Source organism: Daldinia loculata (genome assembly GCF_022478755.1).
Source record: "Daldinia loculata strain CBS 113971 unplaced genomic scaffold F4817scaffold_54, whole genome shotgun sequence".
In the NCBI taxonomy this organism is placed as follows: Eukaryota; Fungi; Ascomycota; class Sordariomycetes; order Xylariales; family Hypoxylaceae; genus Daldinia; species Daldinia loculata.
Genome location: NW_026054908.1, coordinates 109,052 through 124,449, shown reverse-complemented (window position 1 = coordinate 124,449; position 15,398 = coordinate 109,052). Strand labels below are relative to the sequence as shown.

The 15,398-nt window shown below is 45.1% G+C and overlaps 6 protein-coding genes and 1 pseudogene across 7 annotated transcripts; 5 read left to right on the top strand and 2 right to left on the bottom strand.

Annotated features, from left to right (window-relative positions):
- Nucleotides 1–168: 168 nt before the first annotated feature.
- Nucleotides 169–3,899, bottom strand: F4817DRAFT_347489 (uncharacterized protein). The gene is made up of 13 exons (XM_049304554.1): nucleotides 3,698–3,899; nucleotides 3,300–3,604; nucleotides 3,195–3,242; nucleotides 3,089–3,142; nucleotides 2,943–3,034; nucleotides 2,484–2,876; nucleotides 2,253–2,430; nucleotides 1,855–2,191; nucleotides 1,732–1,795; nucleotides 1,350–1,676; nucleotides 1,037–1,300; nucleotides 625–971; nucleotides 169–505 (listed from the first exon to the last, which is right to left on the bottom strand). The coding sequence occupies exons 1-12, from the start codon at nucleotides 3,707–3,709 to the stop codon at nucleotides 709–711; spliced, it is 2,337 nt and encodes a 778-aa protein (XP_049155913.1). The 5' UTR covers nucleotides 3,710–3,899; the 3' UTR covers nucleotides 169–505; nucleotides 625–708.
- F4817DRAFT_347485 (uncharacterized protein) lies at nucleotides 3,900–5,182 on the top strand. The gene has a single exon (XM_049304553.1). It carries the CDS (start codon nucleotides 4,362–4,364, stop codon nucleotides 5,034–5,036), a length of 675 nt encoding a protein of 224 aa, XP_049155912.1. The 5' UTR covers nucleotides 3,900–4,361; the 3' UTR covers nucleotides 5,037–5,182.
- Nucleotides 5,183–5,406: 224 nt separating this feature from the next.
- F4817DRAFT_t132 lies at nucleotides 5,407–5,539 on the top strand (annotated as a pseudogene). The gene has a single exon. The product of its transcript is annotated as a tRNA-OTHER (tRNA).
- A 414-nt stretch (nucleotides 5,540–5,953) lies between these two features.
- Nucleotides 5,954–6,654, bottom strand: F4817DRAFT_226211 (cytidine deaminase-like protein). Its single transcript, XM_049298871.1, has one exon. The coding sequence runs from the start codon at nucleotides 6,579–6,581 to the stop codon at nucleotides 6,051–6,053; it is 531 nt and encodes a 176-aa protein (XP_049155911.1). The 5' UTR covers nucleotides 6,582–6,654; the 3' UTR covers nucleotides 5,954–6,050.
- Nucleotides 6,655–6,712: 58 nt separating this feature from the next.
- F4817DRAFT_347481 (chaperone protein dnaJ 6) lies at nucleotides 6,713–7,966 on the top strand. The gene is made up of 3 exons (XM_049304552.1): nucleotides 6,713–6,977; nucleotides 7,046–7,863; nucleotides 7,921–7,966. Exons 1-2 carry the CDS (start codon nucleotides 6,842–6,844, stop codon nucleotides 7,795–7,797), a joined length of 888 nt encoding a protein of 295 aa, XP_049155910.1. The 5' UTR covers nucleotides 6,713–6,841; the 3' UTR covers nucleotides 7,798–7,863; nucleotides 7,921–7,966.
- F4817DRAFT_347480 (uncharacterized protein) lies at nucleotides 7,967–9,066 on the top strand. Its single transcript, XM_049304551.1, has 2 exons — nucleotides 7,967–8,354; nucleotides 8,419–9,066. The coding sequence occupies exons 1-2, from the start codon at nucleotides 8,228–8,230 to the stop codon at nucleotides 9,030–9,032; spliced, it is 741 nt and encodes a 246-aa protein (XP_049155909.1). The 5' UTR covers nucleotides 7,967–8,227; the 3' UTR covers nucleotides 9,033–9,066.
- A 1,101-nt stretch (nucleotides 9,067–10,167) lies between these two features.
- F4817DRAFT_367797 (glycoside hydrolase family 81 protein) lies at nucleotides 10,168–13,148 on the top strand (the record flags this gene model as incomplete). Its single annotated transcript, XM_049307173.1, has 5 exons — nucleotides 10,168–11,694; nucleotides 11,752–11,896; nucleotides 11,943–12,244; nucleotides 12,299–12,387; nucleotides 12,445–13,148. 5 exons carry the CDS (start codon nucleotides 10,168–10,170, stop codon nucleotides 12,926–12,928), a joined length of 2,547 nt encoding a protein of 848 aa, XP_049155908.1. The 3' UTR covers nucleotides 12,929–13,148.
- Between the last annotated feature and the right edge of the window lie 2,250 nt (nucleotides 13,149–15,398).

The window sequence follows — 15,398 nt, the reverse complement described above, 5'->3', positions numbered from 1 at the left end:
TTGGAAGAAGACCTTGGAATGCGTGCTTAACATATGATAAGGATCAGAGGTCTTGGTTTGCTCTCAATTTACTGCGCTCTCTGTATTCGCTGCTATTTATTATAGCTTTAAAGTGTATAAGGGAAGTCAGCAGTATGACCCTCTTGATAAGCTTGACACTTCAATATATGGCATTAATAACTGTATTGTGGTATTTGTTTATATTGGGTGTAGAGCTGACACGCAGTATTTAGTGTATATTGCGAATGTATTCTTAGGTTGTCCCATCCACCTCCTGTGCCCCCTCTATCACCTAGGGCGCATATAAATAAACCGATATCTATCCTCCTCCATCGGCTTGTGCTCTCGACATTTCTCTTCCTCTTTTCTCTCCCTCTCCCTCCCCTTTCAGCTCGATCGGCTATCCTGGCTCTGCACCCTGCCATCCCGCCGCCTGCGGGACATGCAGAATGAAGGTTATATATTTTATACCGTAGGTCGGACTATTCGGTATGGGTGTCTTAGTCTGTGCGGCCTTGCCCAAGGGCCAGCATATTAGTAATCGCTTTTTTCTAATGCCCAAGTCTTGAAACGGTATTGTAACTACCGCCCAATCCTAACCCCATTTTATACATCTTAACATACTCTATAGACTCGGGTGAATCATAACGCCAGCCGTTCGCATATGTGCCAACCCCGCAGTTTGCACTCACTCTTCTCGAGCACATTTTAACTCTGCATCTTAGACTGCACCCACTTTACTACACCTCCCTTGGCGACGATTTCTTGAACGCTGGGAGGCATCTCACCGACCTTTTGCTCCCAGGAGGTGCCATCCTGCTCTGTAATAATGACTTTGGAGCGACGGACGTCCCAAAGTAGCTTCCAGCCTGTACGGCGAGTCAGGGGCTTCTCCGCGTCATCCTTGTACGCTTCACGAAGCCGCTCGACCAATTTCGGGATTTCAATTCCAAGAAGAGCGTTGTTGATGCCTGAAATATTTCATTAGTTGTTTGACATCATGAGGAAAAGTAAGAGGATCTCAATGGGTACTCACTATTGCGGCTGAAGATGTTACCGAAGCTACCAGCAACAACGAGAGGAATCTGATTGGCTAGGATAGAAGTGGCAGCCTGCTCACGGGAAGAACCGCACCCAAAGTTGAATCCGGTCACCAGCACATCGTTTGGTTTAACAACATTGCGGAACTCGGTATCATAGTTCTCCATGCACACCTTAGCCATTTGCTCTGTGGTCAGGCCGTCCTGGTAGGTGTAGCGTCCGGGGTAGATACCATCAGTATTGATGTTGTCATTGTCGCCTGCCGCAGTTAGCGAATGACTCCGTAAGCATATGTAACAACCACTCACAGAAAACAATCTCGCCCTCAATCTTCTCGGGGAAGCCCGGGAGGACGTCTGTCAAGGTCTCATCTTCAGTGGCCACTGGGCTGGCCGATTCCTCAGCGGCTCCTTCAGCAGCGCCAATCATGTTCTCCATCTCACCAATGATTTGGTCAAAAGCATCTCCAATAGAGCGAGCTTTGTCGGCAACAAAGTCACCGGTCCCCTCACCAAAGATAACCTTCTCAACACCTTCGGGCTTCAGGTACCAACCAGGGCTAGCAATCTTACCCTGAATAGCACTGGCTGCGACTACCTCGGGGCTGGCGAGATAACACAGTGCCTTGGGGTTACCTTGAAACAGCAAGTTAGTATCGTATATAAAGCTGGAAACATAGAGTTGAGTTACCCATGCGCCCTTTATAGTTTCTATTACTCGCTGATATGCCTACCTCGCCTTCCTCAAGTAAGCCCTGTATCAAAGATTAGCACTGAACAAAGAGGTCAAGAACATATAGTATCTACTACATACACGGCCTAAGCCTATACAAGGGCCACATCCGGCCGGGAGTAGCTCAGCTCCAGACTGTTCGAGGATCTGCCAGTCCCCGGCCTCTTCCGCCATCTGCTGTTCAGCTAGAGATGCAGGTGCAAGGTATAACTTGACACGAGGATGAACCTTAGCAGGCTTGCCATCGTTGCCGGCCTCGCGGAAGACACGAGCAGCAGCAGCAAAATCCGTACTCCTGCCGTTGGTGCAACTCAAAAGATATGCCTTGTCTATAGCAATATCCTGAGTCTCGAGCTTCTTAACAGGGGTGGCAACTTTGACAGAGTTGGGACCAGCAACAAAGGGCGAAAGGGTGGATCTGCGCCTTGTTAGAATAACATATATGAATGAGATACGGGGTAATGTTGTTTATTTCTTACAGGTTAAGATAAAATTCCTTGGCATATGTAGCACCAGGATCAGCAACTAGAGGGTTTTCCAAAAGCTCGTCAATCCGCTTGTGATTTATACGATCCTTGGTAGGACTATCAGACATGGCTGCGATTGTGGCTCTGGCGCGGTACCATGAGATAAGCATATCGTCCATAGGGAAGAGTCCTACCCATACGTATTAGTAACTGAGCGGAATTGCGGGAGAAGAAGGTAGCTACCTGATAGCGCTCCCCATTCGGTTGTCATGTTGGCGATTGTCAAGCGTTCGGAAATAGGGATGCTTGCCAGAGTCTCCTTAGACCCGGTGAACTCTACGCACATGTTAAGCACATCGGATTTGAGCATAGCACATAGGGCAATAATCGTATCTTTTCCCGTGACTCCCGGAGGCAGGACGCCCGTGAAAGTAATTTTCGCAATTGGTGGAACTTGCCAGAATATTGTAGAGGTTGCCAGGACACTTGCGGCGTCTGAGCGGACGATGGCCGTGCCAAGACACGAGATACCACCGTACATGTTTGAGTGACTGTCGCTAGCAACGGTGACGGTTCCTGGCCAGGCGTAGCCTTCTTCAATCATAATTTGGTGCCCGATCCCGTGTTTAGCAGGATCTGCTAAGTTAGTTTAACATGCTTCAAATATCTTTGGGAGGGGAAGTCCCGGTAGTGCCAGCATACAAAAATCTATGCCCTGCTTTTTGGCGAACTCCTCGATTAGGCGGTATTTGCGTAAATTTTGTTCGGAATCGTTTTGTACATCATGGTCAAGTCTGCGAGTAATTAGACAAGGAATATGAACTGGATTACAAGGCAAGATGGCATACGTCATGACGACCTGGCGATTATCGTTGACCCTGGTGGCGCCCATTTCCATATATCTACACAGCTTAGTTAGCGTAGCATTACAACGAGTCAATGAAGTGTTATTACTTGGTAATTACAGGCCAAGAGTTATCGTGGGTCATGCTCTTATGAGGCCTTTTGCAGAGTGATATTAGCTCGACTTCTTAATATCCGGACCGGGCCTAGACCAACCGCAGCGTAATATAATCTCCAGCTCTGACTTTTCTTCCTTCACGGAGGCCATCTGCGTGAAGTTGTACAATCTTCTCGGTAAGTGTCTGTGGGTTGGTCGGGGCGGTGGAGTTTAGAGAGGACTGGAGGGCAGAGGAATTGAGGGTGCTATCAATTTGCGACTGGAAGGCCTGTTGCCGTCGGGGACTGGTCGAGGAATAGGTACGGAACCGAGTCACAGGTACCGACAGTAATCGCGAGCGGGCAATCGAGGTTCTGGCCTGCCGCATCGCAAGGGCGGAGGCATTGAGAGAGATGACTCTCCGCTAAAGACGTCCCATTGTCAGTCAGGTTTCTTGGAGTCTTAGACGGGAAAGCTGCACGCGATAGAGCATTTGATGGTTGGTAGAGGAACATACAAACATAGCCATGATGGATAGTTATACCCAGTAAATGGCGTTGACGATTCCAAAGAGGTCGTTCCTAGCGATTCACCGTCAACAGCGAATAAGGAGGGGGGGATGTTGATATTGGTGATAGCTTCGATTCCTACCCTGGCGCATTCGTTACACAAAGCCGGCGTCGGAGTTGCATCGCAAAGGAAAAAAAAAAATCGATAATGCGACAGCTGTGATTGGCTGGAAATGCCTAAGGGAATTGCCCCTCCATATTCACTAATACATATCCACTAGGTTACAAGAACCCGTTAGACCTGCGTTGCCTCCCTTTGTTTCGACCATTCAAAGTCTGACCAATTAGAGCTCTTCCTTTTTGCAATGTATGAACAGGTACACAATAATTGTTTCCTAGGTATACAATGATTGTGTACTGAACTAATGATTGTAATATAAGATACCTAATCATTGTGAGACTTAACAATCATTGTTTAAACCCATACACTCCTGCTGCGGTAAAGAGGAGAAAGCTTTTCTTTCTTTTTCTATTGGAAATCCTTATTTATATGTGTATGTGTAAGTCTACTTGTGGCTTTTGGCCATTGTGAACCCGTAAACTACTCGAATTACTCATACTTATACTTACCCCAAATAATCTTCCTAGTGAAGCGGTGGTAAGTTCGGAAAAATGATTTCTTTACCTACTTATGGCGAGTTGCTTTCTGAAGCAAAAAAGGATATGAACCTGTTTCTGAAACATTATATTAACATAACGCAGGCGCGTAGATGGGCCGATACAGGGGAAAGTGACGACGATGATAATGACGATGACGATATGACCTATCTCGAGCAACGATCTCTCGAGGGTGATCCACCAACGGTTGAACAGCTAGGTCAATCGCTATATTTCTTCCAACCCGAAGCGGCATTGCGATTTCTAAATCGTAGCGAGATACAGTCGGCCTTCCAAAGGACTTATCTGGAACCGGTACTGCTAAAGGGCGACTTTGGCAGCCTACCGATCGACATGGTGCCGGTGCTCCTGGTGTTCGATAGTATGCATGAGTCGTTGCGACCACATGAATACCTCCAGTCGGAGATCGCGATGGACCCAAAGGGAAGTGATGCCCGCGTTGTAGAATTCATCATCGAAGTTGTTCTCTTTATTATGAGCGACGAATGCCAGGAGGAATTTGGGTGGGAGATAATTGATCCTCTGGTTCTTGCCACAAGGGACCTCGTTTACATCGCTGCTATGATGATAGATTTGCTTGCTAGACAAGCTCTAGGAGTTGATCTAGATCTAGAACTGTACGACGGCGGCACCCGCGCTCCTGTTGGTACCCCTATTCATTTATGGTAGACGTCGTGAGAAGCCTGTGAAATTTAGATAGTCGAATTGAAGGAATTTGTCAGTTTAGCTAATACGTAATATTATGATAGCCCTATCATTGGTATCGTTAGAACACATCTGTTGTCTTGAACACTGGAATATAATTTTTATTTAATATATGCACCAAGTAGAAATAGAAAGTTGAGATATGATTGATGTCTTTAATACGTAATCCGTATAAGTCAGCTACAGTATGAGTAATAGTGAGGGACAGTGCACACACACACATGGCATCCTAGGGTTACAAAATACTGTACCTCCAAAATACCTCCTCGGCCTATCATAGCACACCATCATCGCACAAACTATTATATACCTCAAACCCGAGCTATCTTGCACCGCCCGGTTAGCTCAATCGGTAGAGCGTGAGACTCTTAATCTCAAGGTTGCGGGTATGTACTTCTCTTCACCTGAGGTTATTCACACAATCATATGCTAACATCAACTTGAAGGTTCGACCCCCGCATCGGGCTCAATTCCTGATGCTTCCCAGTTTCTGGGATAAGCAACCCCTCTTTTTTTGTCTTTATTATTATGACTTTTTTTTTCCCCTGGTGATTTATGAGTTTATTTATTCATAAGGTTAGGTTATCTAATGCCTGATGTTAGAGTATTGGGTTCGACTTCATCCTTTTGTGACTATTTTTTTATTCGATTCCTTCCTCAGGAAGACCCCGCGTTGTGCTCAATTCCTCATACATCAAATCACCTCGACAAGTTTTTCTAGATCCAACTCCAAAATAAATTTATCGTCAATACATGTAGTCATATTTTCCGCCGGGTTTTTTTAAGTTCATTCGACTCTTTTTTAATCAATTTGTCTTCTATACCAGGTAGTCTGCTTATACATCGATGGAACATATCGTTAATGATATCTTTGTATTTTGAAATAATTGATACGTGCTTCTGGCTAAGGCGGAGTAATAGATGTCGAATACGATGGTATACACCATGATAGCGAATATACTCCATCAGCAGTTACATTTAGCTAGCCTTATCATGGCCTGCTGTTGCAACTTCTAATATTTCCTTCTCAAATCCAGAGATGTGCACGAACCCGATGTTGGCATCCTCTAACTTCCGCTTGCTAGAATTATCGCTAACGAACTTTTCTGGTTCATGAACTCCGACATAAACCGTCTTGATCTTATTCCCTATAGCTAATATCCTATCCACACACGGTAGGTTTCCGCTGAGCCTTTGGGAACATGGCTCTATAGTGGTGTAAAGTGCGACTTGGTTCGGGAGGACTTCACCTATGCGGCTTGCTGCGATATCGTACTTTTCTGCAAGCTTCTCAAAGCAGCATTGCTCAGCGTGAGTGTTACCGGGAAGCTCGAGTGTATACCCTGTTGCCAAGATCTCGTTCGTAGCTATGTCCACGACCACTGCTCCGACTCGATAGTTGGTGGGTTTTGGCGGAGATTTGGTAGCAAGAGATAGCGCAAATTTTATGTACGCTTGATGGTCTTCCGCCTTTATATCACTCGCTCGCTGAGGAATGCTTTCGGCCATTTTCCAGAGGAGCCGGCGAAACAGATAATAAAAAAATAAAACTGATAATAGAGATGTACTTCGTATAATGCCATGTGCACTGTTCTATGCAAATACCCCGCTACAGGAATTATGTAATTTGACATATCCTTATCGATAAATCGCGTAAAGAGGAAACGCGTGTAACGCGATCCCCAGACTCTGTCAACTTCCAGCATCCAACTCCAAACCAAATCTCGCTGCTCACAGCTTCGTACTCTATCCGTCAATTCCTGCCCATCATGGATGACTCGGACGACCTCCTCACCGGTGAACCGCCCACCATCGATCCGTATGAGGTCCTTGGCTTGGAGCGCACGGCAGACGAGGGCCAGATCAAATCTGCCTATCGAAAGCTCGCTCTGAAAAACCATCCAGGTAAGCTATCCAATTAATTAAAAACGCTTAAATTGTACACATTCTTACGTGTGGTGTTTCTTATGTAGACAAGGTTCCCGACGATCAGAAGCAAAAAGCCCACGAGGCCTTTCAGTCTATAGCCTTTGCATATGCGGTGCTATCCGACCCGGCGAGGCGCAAACGTTATGACGAGACAGGCTCGACCTCCGAGTCCATTGTCGACTCGGATGGCTTCAGCTGGTCAGACTTCTACCGAGAGCAGTACCGCGACACAGTCACTGCTGATGCGATCGAAAAATTCGCGAAACAGTACAAGGGTTCTGATGAAGAAAAGGACGACGTCCTAATCGCATATGAAGAATACAAAGGCAAGATGGACAAGGTCTACGAGTCAGTTATGCTAAGCGATGTACTTGAAGACGACGAACGATTCCGCGCGATCATAGACGAGGCCATCGCTAATAAGGATGTCCCTGCGTTCAAAGCTTACACGCAGGAGAGCAAAAAGTCTAAGGAAGCCCGAGTCAAGGCCGCGAAGAAGGAAAGCGTCGAGGCTGAGGAGTACGCCAAGGAATTAGGGGTGCATGATAAGCTATTTGGCAAGAAAGATAATAAAGACGGCAAGAGTAAAAGCAAGAAGGGATCGTCCGAAGATGACCTAGCAGCACTTATTCGCCGTAACCAGCAAGGTCGAAGCAATTTTCTTGACAATCTAGCGGCCAAGTATGGCGCAGCACCGAGCGCTAAGAAGGGCAAGAAGCGTGCTAGTCCGGAAGAGCCTTCTGAGGAAGCTTTCCAGGCTGCGGCAGCGAGGTTGAAGAAGAAGAGCAAGAAGTAGGATCGAGTCTAGTTTTCGTTTACGGCGCATATGGTATTCAGGCAAGTAGGGGAATCAATTATCAAGGCAAGCATGCGATAGGTTTGGAATTGTGAACGTGCTTGTTATTAACTACTACATCAGACATAAAATTCACAAGATACATAATTCAAACGTCTTGGTGTTGTATCATTTTGCGATGTGTTGGCCAGGTGTAATCGTAGTCACAACCGGTATGACGTACATGTATGTACCTTGCAGGAGGTACCCCTAACTTAGGTACATAGGTGAGTGGGGCGCTAGTACCTACCTTAAGTGCCTATGTACCTAAGCTTCCGCGTCAGTCGCGTCATCGTAGTCAATCGTCGGGTCTCTTTCAATATTTTAAAACATAACACGCTAGTCTCGTCAGTATTGCTTTTCAGTAGTTGATTTCGTTTATCAAAATGCCATGACAAGTGCGGAATCACTGATCTTCTATCCGGCGTATTGCTTCCATCTGTCCCCGACGATAAATAAATGGTGTCCTCTACGCGCCGCCGACATCCATGGTCTTGAAGGTCGGCCTGGATTTGAAGGTATATCTTTTGAACCTAGCAGACGAGCTATCAAACTTGTGACCTGAGGCTTACCGTGTCGAAGGTGACAATGTATTCTTCTCCTTAAACCACCCCATCCGTTGGGTTCGGATAGTCGGCGTTGTGGTTGCAATAGACGAGTTTTATGGCCGCCGAATCTACACTGTTGACGATAGCACTGGCGCGTGTATCGAATGTGGCATAAGTGTCCCGAAGCCGGTTGATAGCCGATATCGGAACGCCGCAGAGGACCCGGCCCCCGATCCATATCCGGAAATTGACGTCGGCATGGTCGTCGAAGTTAAGGGTAGTACGATTGTCTTCAGAGAACAGAAGCAGATTAAGGTCCAAAAACTACAGAGGGTCGGATCCACAAATCAAGAGGTCCAATTCTGGGACAAGATTCTCAATTTTCGCAAGGACGTTTTGAGTAAACCCTGGGTATTGGACAAGAAAGAGGTTCGGCGGTGTAAGAAGCAGTATATGGCTGATGTGGACTCTAAGGAGAGGAAGAAGAGGAGGAAAGAAAACGGGCTTGCCATTGACAAACATAAACGGGATCCAGAGCTTAAGGACAAGAGCAGGGAGGCAGGCAAATCTATGAAGGAAGAGTCTCCGGTCATGCTAGGAGCCCAAAGTCCCTATGCCAAAGGTCAATACAGCGCATTAGGGCTGTGAATATACTTATTTATATTTACCCCCTTTTCCCCGTATTTTTATGTGATATGTTTGATTCACATCTCAGATGACCATAGTAGAGATCAATACAAGTGAATGAAATTATTCTAATTATTGTAATAAATATTAAATACACCATCTTGCCTATCTTATATTTACCCCAAGTACGACTTTCAAGACGCCTTATACACCTTAACCAAATATACGTCCCCCTTCTCAATACTCAAAGTACCCGACGATATTAAATCAATTAAATATTTACATAATGTAATAATTATTAAAGTGGGTCTATTTAATTTAAGATCCAAAGGGGAATCTGCAACTTACAGACGTTTCTTCTTCTAGTAAGTACTCAACTCTAAATCTCGTGAGAATACGTTCTTTCTAACTATACGAAGTTTCTGTTTAGAATATGGAATGAGCAAGCGAACGGGGTAGTTACGAAGCTGTCATTAATGATTGTGTCTTATGTCGTTGAAGTCCACAAGCTTAAATTTCTGTCCGACACATTCACTACCTACAACAAATATCCTTCATAGCTTCATCTCCTTACGACAACTCCTAAAGACCTAGAACCACTATCGAAGCCGAATAATACTTTTTATCCTTTAAATTACAGTATTCCTACATCCTATAACTATTTAGCTCACCTCGCTATTCACCCGTGGTATCTTGCTACCGTCGGTTCTCATTCCAGTGACTCTTCTAGACTCCTTCGCTTGCTCAAGCTTGTCACTTAGGTAGTACCCCCAAGCCCCTATTCAAGACAACTCATTCCTCTCCTCGTGAGCTGCTCTCCACGCCACCTAACATTGGCGACCTTGAGTCACCCGTCGCCTAGACACCATCATCATTCGTGGACGTCTTTGCTCCAGTCACACACCATGTCACTCATCAACACCTTCAGCCCGCTCACTACTTATGAGCATGGGTATCGAACTTCAGATCTCAAACTCCAGCACCATCTTTTCACTTATATCCATACCAATATGTCCGTTTGCTATCCCACTATCCGTGAAGATATCATCAAACCATATCATTCCGAGTTGAGCGCCGGTAGCTCCGATGAGGCTTCGATAGCCCATAATATACATCACTAAGGATTCCCCCCTTGATCCCCGTTTCCTGAACCGCTATGTTGTTACTCTATTGGATACTGACATTGGCTCAGGTCTACCCTGTCCTGACAGCCCGACTTTGGACCCTAAACACCGAGGTCAAGTCGCATCATAAAGGTAGGCCCGCCAAAAGAGACTCTTTTCGAGAGAAGTATTCTCCCCTTCCGAAAAGTCAAAATATTCATCGCGAGGGTTATCAACCTATCGCAGTGACAGTTAATTCTACATCCTCGACTGCCTCAAAGTTCTATCCGTCATCTAGTTGTGGACCCAATACAACTACATCACTCGAAACTAGCACGACACCAAGTCCAACTACGCCTTTGCCATCTAAGTCGAACAAAAACCCGTCAGACACTTCCACAATGTCTTCAGCAACTACATCGTCAAACATCTTTGGGGCGCCAATTGCAACTAGCGCCCCTGCATCGTCTTTCCCTGTTCAGAAGGAGCATCCAGTATCTCGAAAAGGGATCAACAATAAATCTGCACCGATAGGTACGAATAAATTCTATGCCAATTTCTTTCTTGGTAACCAGACGTCGCCCACATTCGTGCACCCCTATTCAGTTGTTTGGGCGCATGGTCAGGGAGCATCGTCCAGCTGGGGGTTGGCGATCTCACATATTGAGGCACACCAGATGGTGTACGGTAAACCATCGAAAGAAACAGGTGCCGCGCAATACTTCTTGAGCCCCGTTGGCATTCAGTCATTATGTCTCTCGGCGTTGGAACTGGGTCCAAAGACTAGTTTGACAACCGATAATCTGTCTGCACACTCGGCCAACGTCAACTTACACAGTGATCCCAAAGCGAAGCCCCTTGTCACATTCCCCTTAGTGCAAGGTATGGGGTTCGTTACAGCTATCTATCAAGGAGGGACTCCGCTTATTAATACTGGTATTTACTTCAAGACGGTCACAAAATCAATCAAGGGCCCTAAACCAGGCGTGACCAAGTACACGCTATATTTGGAAGACGGAAAAGTATGGCACGTATACGCCTATTCGGAGAAGGGCGACACTTTTGACCTCACCGTCGTCAACAATGGAATGGCTAAGGCTGAGAAGCCGTTTAACGGCATCATTCAAGTTGCCAAGGATCCAGGCGACGCCGAGACCGTAATAGACGCCGCATCTGGTGCATACCCCGTCAATGTGACGCTTTCCGGCTCAGTATCTGGGTCGAAGGGCACATATACTTTCACTTTCGAGAAGGCGGGAATTTCAGATGTTAAACCACTAATCTACGCTCTGCCTCACCATGTCGACTCCTTCGACGATGCGACCCATAAAAGTATCACGACGGCGAAGCTACAAACCACGACCAAGGGAGTAGCCGTGGGCGTGGTTGCAGATTCGTGGACGATGGTTGAACCTAATATGCCTGTCTCGATGGGTCTTGCTCCTTGGGATCCCGTCGACGGCGAGAAGAAAACGTTGAAGGATTCTGCAATCAACGTAATCAACCCAATAGCTATGAACGAAACTGCCCAGGATGCAATCCACCAGTCGGACCAGAATTCAATGTATTTTAGTGGAAAGGTATAGTTACAGACTGATCAACTTTCTACCTCTGCGGATTACTAATAGTCACGATAGGCGTTGGCGAAGTTCGCTGGAATCTGTTACGTAGCCAACGACTTGCTCAAGAATACGGCGTTGGCTGAGAGTGGGTTGAAAAACTTGAAAGCCGCTTTCAGTCGGTTCTCGGCAAACAAACAGCAATTTCCGCTGTACTATGAAAGTAAGAGTTTCTGTATCTACGACGTGAATAGAGCTAACTTTAGAAGCTGCCTGGGGAGGTCTTGTCTCTTCTGCGACTTACCAGACCGGAAATGATGGTGCAGACTTTGGCAACACGTTCTACAATGATCACCACTTTCACTACGGTTATTTCATCTACGCTGCGGCCATCATCGGCTATCTTGATCCTAGTTGGCTTACAAAAGACAATGTCGACTATGTGAACGCGCTGGTCAGAGACATCGCCAATCCTTCTCCTTTAGATAAATACTTTCCAGTCTCGCGCAATTTCGACTGGTACCATGGCCACAGTTGGGCTCATGGCCTATACGAAACCTCTGATGGAAAGGTTAGCATCACCGACGATTCACTCGAGACGTAAGGGTACTAATGTGTTTAATAGGACCAGGAATCGAGCTCGGAAGACGCGATGCATGCCTATGCTATCAAGGTGTGGGGGAAAACGATCAAGGATGCTAATATGGAGGCCAGGTAAGGTTGAGCGGCCCAATAATGATGTTCTGGCGACTAACGGGGTGAAACCTATAGAGGGAACCTAATATTGTCGATCATCGCTCGTTCTATAAACCAGTACTATCTCTATACTGAAGACAACGAAGTCCAGCCCTCCCAGTACGTGGGAAATAAGGTTGCCGGAATTTTGTTCGAGAACAAGTGCGATCACAATACGTACTTCGGGTCCAAGATCGAGTACATCCAAGGTATCCATATGATTCCGCTTCTACCCAGCACGAAGTTCACTCGACCCGCCAATTTCGTGAGGCAAGAGTGGGCGACGTACTTCGACAAGGGCCGAGCCGAGAACGTTGAAGGAGGCTGGAAGGGGATTCTCTTCGCCAATCTAGCCACAGTCGACCCCAAGGCTGCGTGGGATTTCTTTACACGGAAGGACTTTGATCCTGGGTGGCTGGACGGGGGCGCTTCGTTGACGTGGTATCTGGCGTACTGCGCAGGTGAGTCTACCTTAATTCTTAGGCTTCAACAGGCTAACGATATTCTAGCCTTTATGTGATGGTCCGGCTGGGCTCGATTGCTTTTACGACAGCCTTGGGACATTTGCTAATGAGTGGAGGGGATAGGGGTTACCTGGATATATTAAAGGCGTTGGTGGCCTACTTAGTTATTTATCGACATGAATAATGATTATGATTAGAAGGCGAAATTTGGAGAATAGGGACGATAATATACTTATATTGGGTTTTGCGTATCGACTATAGGAGTACCTATCCGTACCTTACTGGCGGTGTGCGAATTAACCTCATGCTACCCCCTATTGATGTGCCCCAAACCCTATCTCTCTCAGCTGGAACTTCCTGATGCTTATAGATCAGATGGCAGTTGACCTTAGGAGTCTTCAACTCTAACTTCTTCTAGTAACGTGCTGTCTACCTGCTAGGTATTCTTACTTTCCTTCTCATTTGCGGTAATTTGGGAACGCGTAGCCGCGTTGGTTACGTATCGTTTAGAATACCTACACATACCTTACATTGCCTTGTTGTAAGCCCCGTGCATGGCATCCGACAAATAATGATTAGCCCTTGGCATCCGTACGGTCCGGGTATCATGTTAACTAAGGTTGTGCAGGACGACCTGTCGATAGTTTCAGGGGTTGTCATTGGCTACGGCAGAGTGATTTCATGTATGCTATGGAGTTATGGACTTGGGAAAGGCTTATCTAGATTTTAGTAGGTACCAAGGTATCCTTGGAGGCCTCTGGTCTTATGTATATGAGGTACACAGCCACACTTGGCAATCTACATCATTTCCATTCCTCCTTCATACTTGCGTATGTTTCCGCCAGTTTCGATTCCCGCCAAATTGACACTTTGCGCAAGCCATTGGCACGGATATTTATTATTATTGTGTATTAATATTTTCGCATTTTATTTCCACTTTTATTTCGGATAATTTAAAAAGGATAAATCGTTTTATTTATTTGTATAATAAAAACTCGTTATAACGAATTTAATATATAACGAATTTGTTTTATAACGAATTAAAATTTTAGATTTTTAAATTTTATATATAAATTAACGAATTTTTTTATATAACGAAATTCGTTAATTTCGTGATAAATTACCATTTAATTCGTTGTAAAATAAGTAAAGTTATACCGTTTTTAACTTAATATATAATTATTTCCGAAAAATATTTACTTAATTTTACTTAAACTTATAATTTTATATAATTTTATAATTTATGTTTAAACATTTTACCTTTTTAAAAAATACTTTATCGATGTATTTTATTTATTTAATAACGAATTTACTTTATAACGAATTTAACCCCGTGTTTTTTTAAATTCGTTATAACGAGTTTTTATTGTATTTATATTCGAAAATTTAGGTTTAAGTTAAGCTTACCATGTTTCGTCCTTGGTAAGATCGATTTATTCGAGAATCGGAGCTATGTAAAAACTTAGTTGGTTTTAACTCTTTGCTAAACCTGCATTCAATTGATATTCCGTCGTATCATAAAATACTAATGTACCTTTGCCCGACATTTTGCATAGTAAATACTTAGTACATGTATGCACCCCTGTCCCTGTCTCATCAAATCCGGTGCGACCTTAGAGCTTACGCCACGTTTTAACTGCAGGTAAAATCTGATGTAGTGTATTGTATTACCTTCACCTTGTTTGGGAGGTGGAGTAAGATGGTACATACCGTACAATTAGGGAAAAACGACGTCAACACCCGGACGGTGAACAAAGGAAAAAATTTAGAGGAAGCTATGAGATAACCTGACTCGTATGACCCAGGTCCTAGCAAAAAGAGAATTGTCAAGGTTTCTCTTGGCAACTTACAAGCCTAAGGATATGCCCAGACATTCTTCCATGTAATATTCTGTACCAAGAAACAACAACCTAGAAACCCCAGAAGCCCAAGAAACCACTTACACTACAAGAAAAGACAACCGTCAGCCAGGAACAGCAAAAAGTTACTTCGGTATCTGTCATCACAACTAAAATAGCGCTCTAACTACGTTACGCCCAGAAACACTTGTCTCTTTTCTGGCGACTTAGTAAATCCCCCCTTTACCAGCCGCGAGTAAAAACAAAAGGCTTTTTTTTTTACCTTACTCAGTCTGCGCCTTGTTGCCTCGCGCCCCAAATTCCTGCACATTCTTTTAAGCTTGGGCATCTTTTTTATTCGGCTGCGTTACTTTTTGGGAAAAACCCCAGCGTCTTCCCAATGGTGTGTAAGTAGCAGGCTTTACTTCTTATTGTACTAGATCTTCCTAATCTCCCAATACTCTTACTGCATTTCCCTACCTAATCAATTAGACGCTCAATCCCCAATTCCCATCTTTATCTTACCTGCCTTGGTCCCGTCCCCCCCCCCTTCCTGTGTTTCTTCACACCTCCGTAACCCTTTGTGCGCGCTGCTTTCTATAGAGTAATGTGGTGCTCGCCGACGTGGTGGCATTAATCTTCCGAGCGAATCTTAATATTTATATTGTCTGGCTAATGATGACGCGAT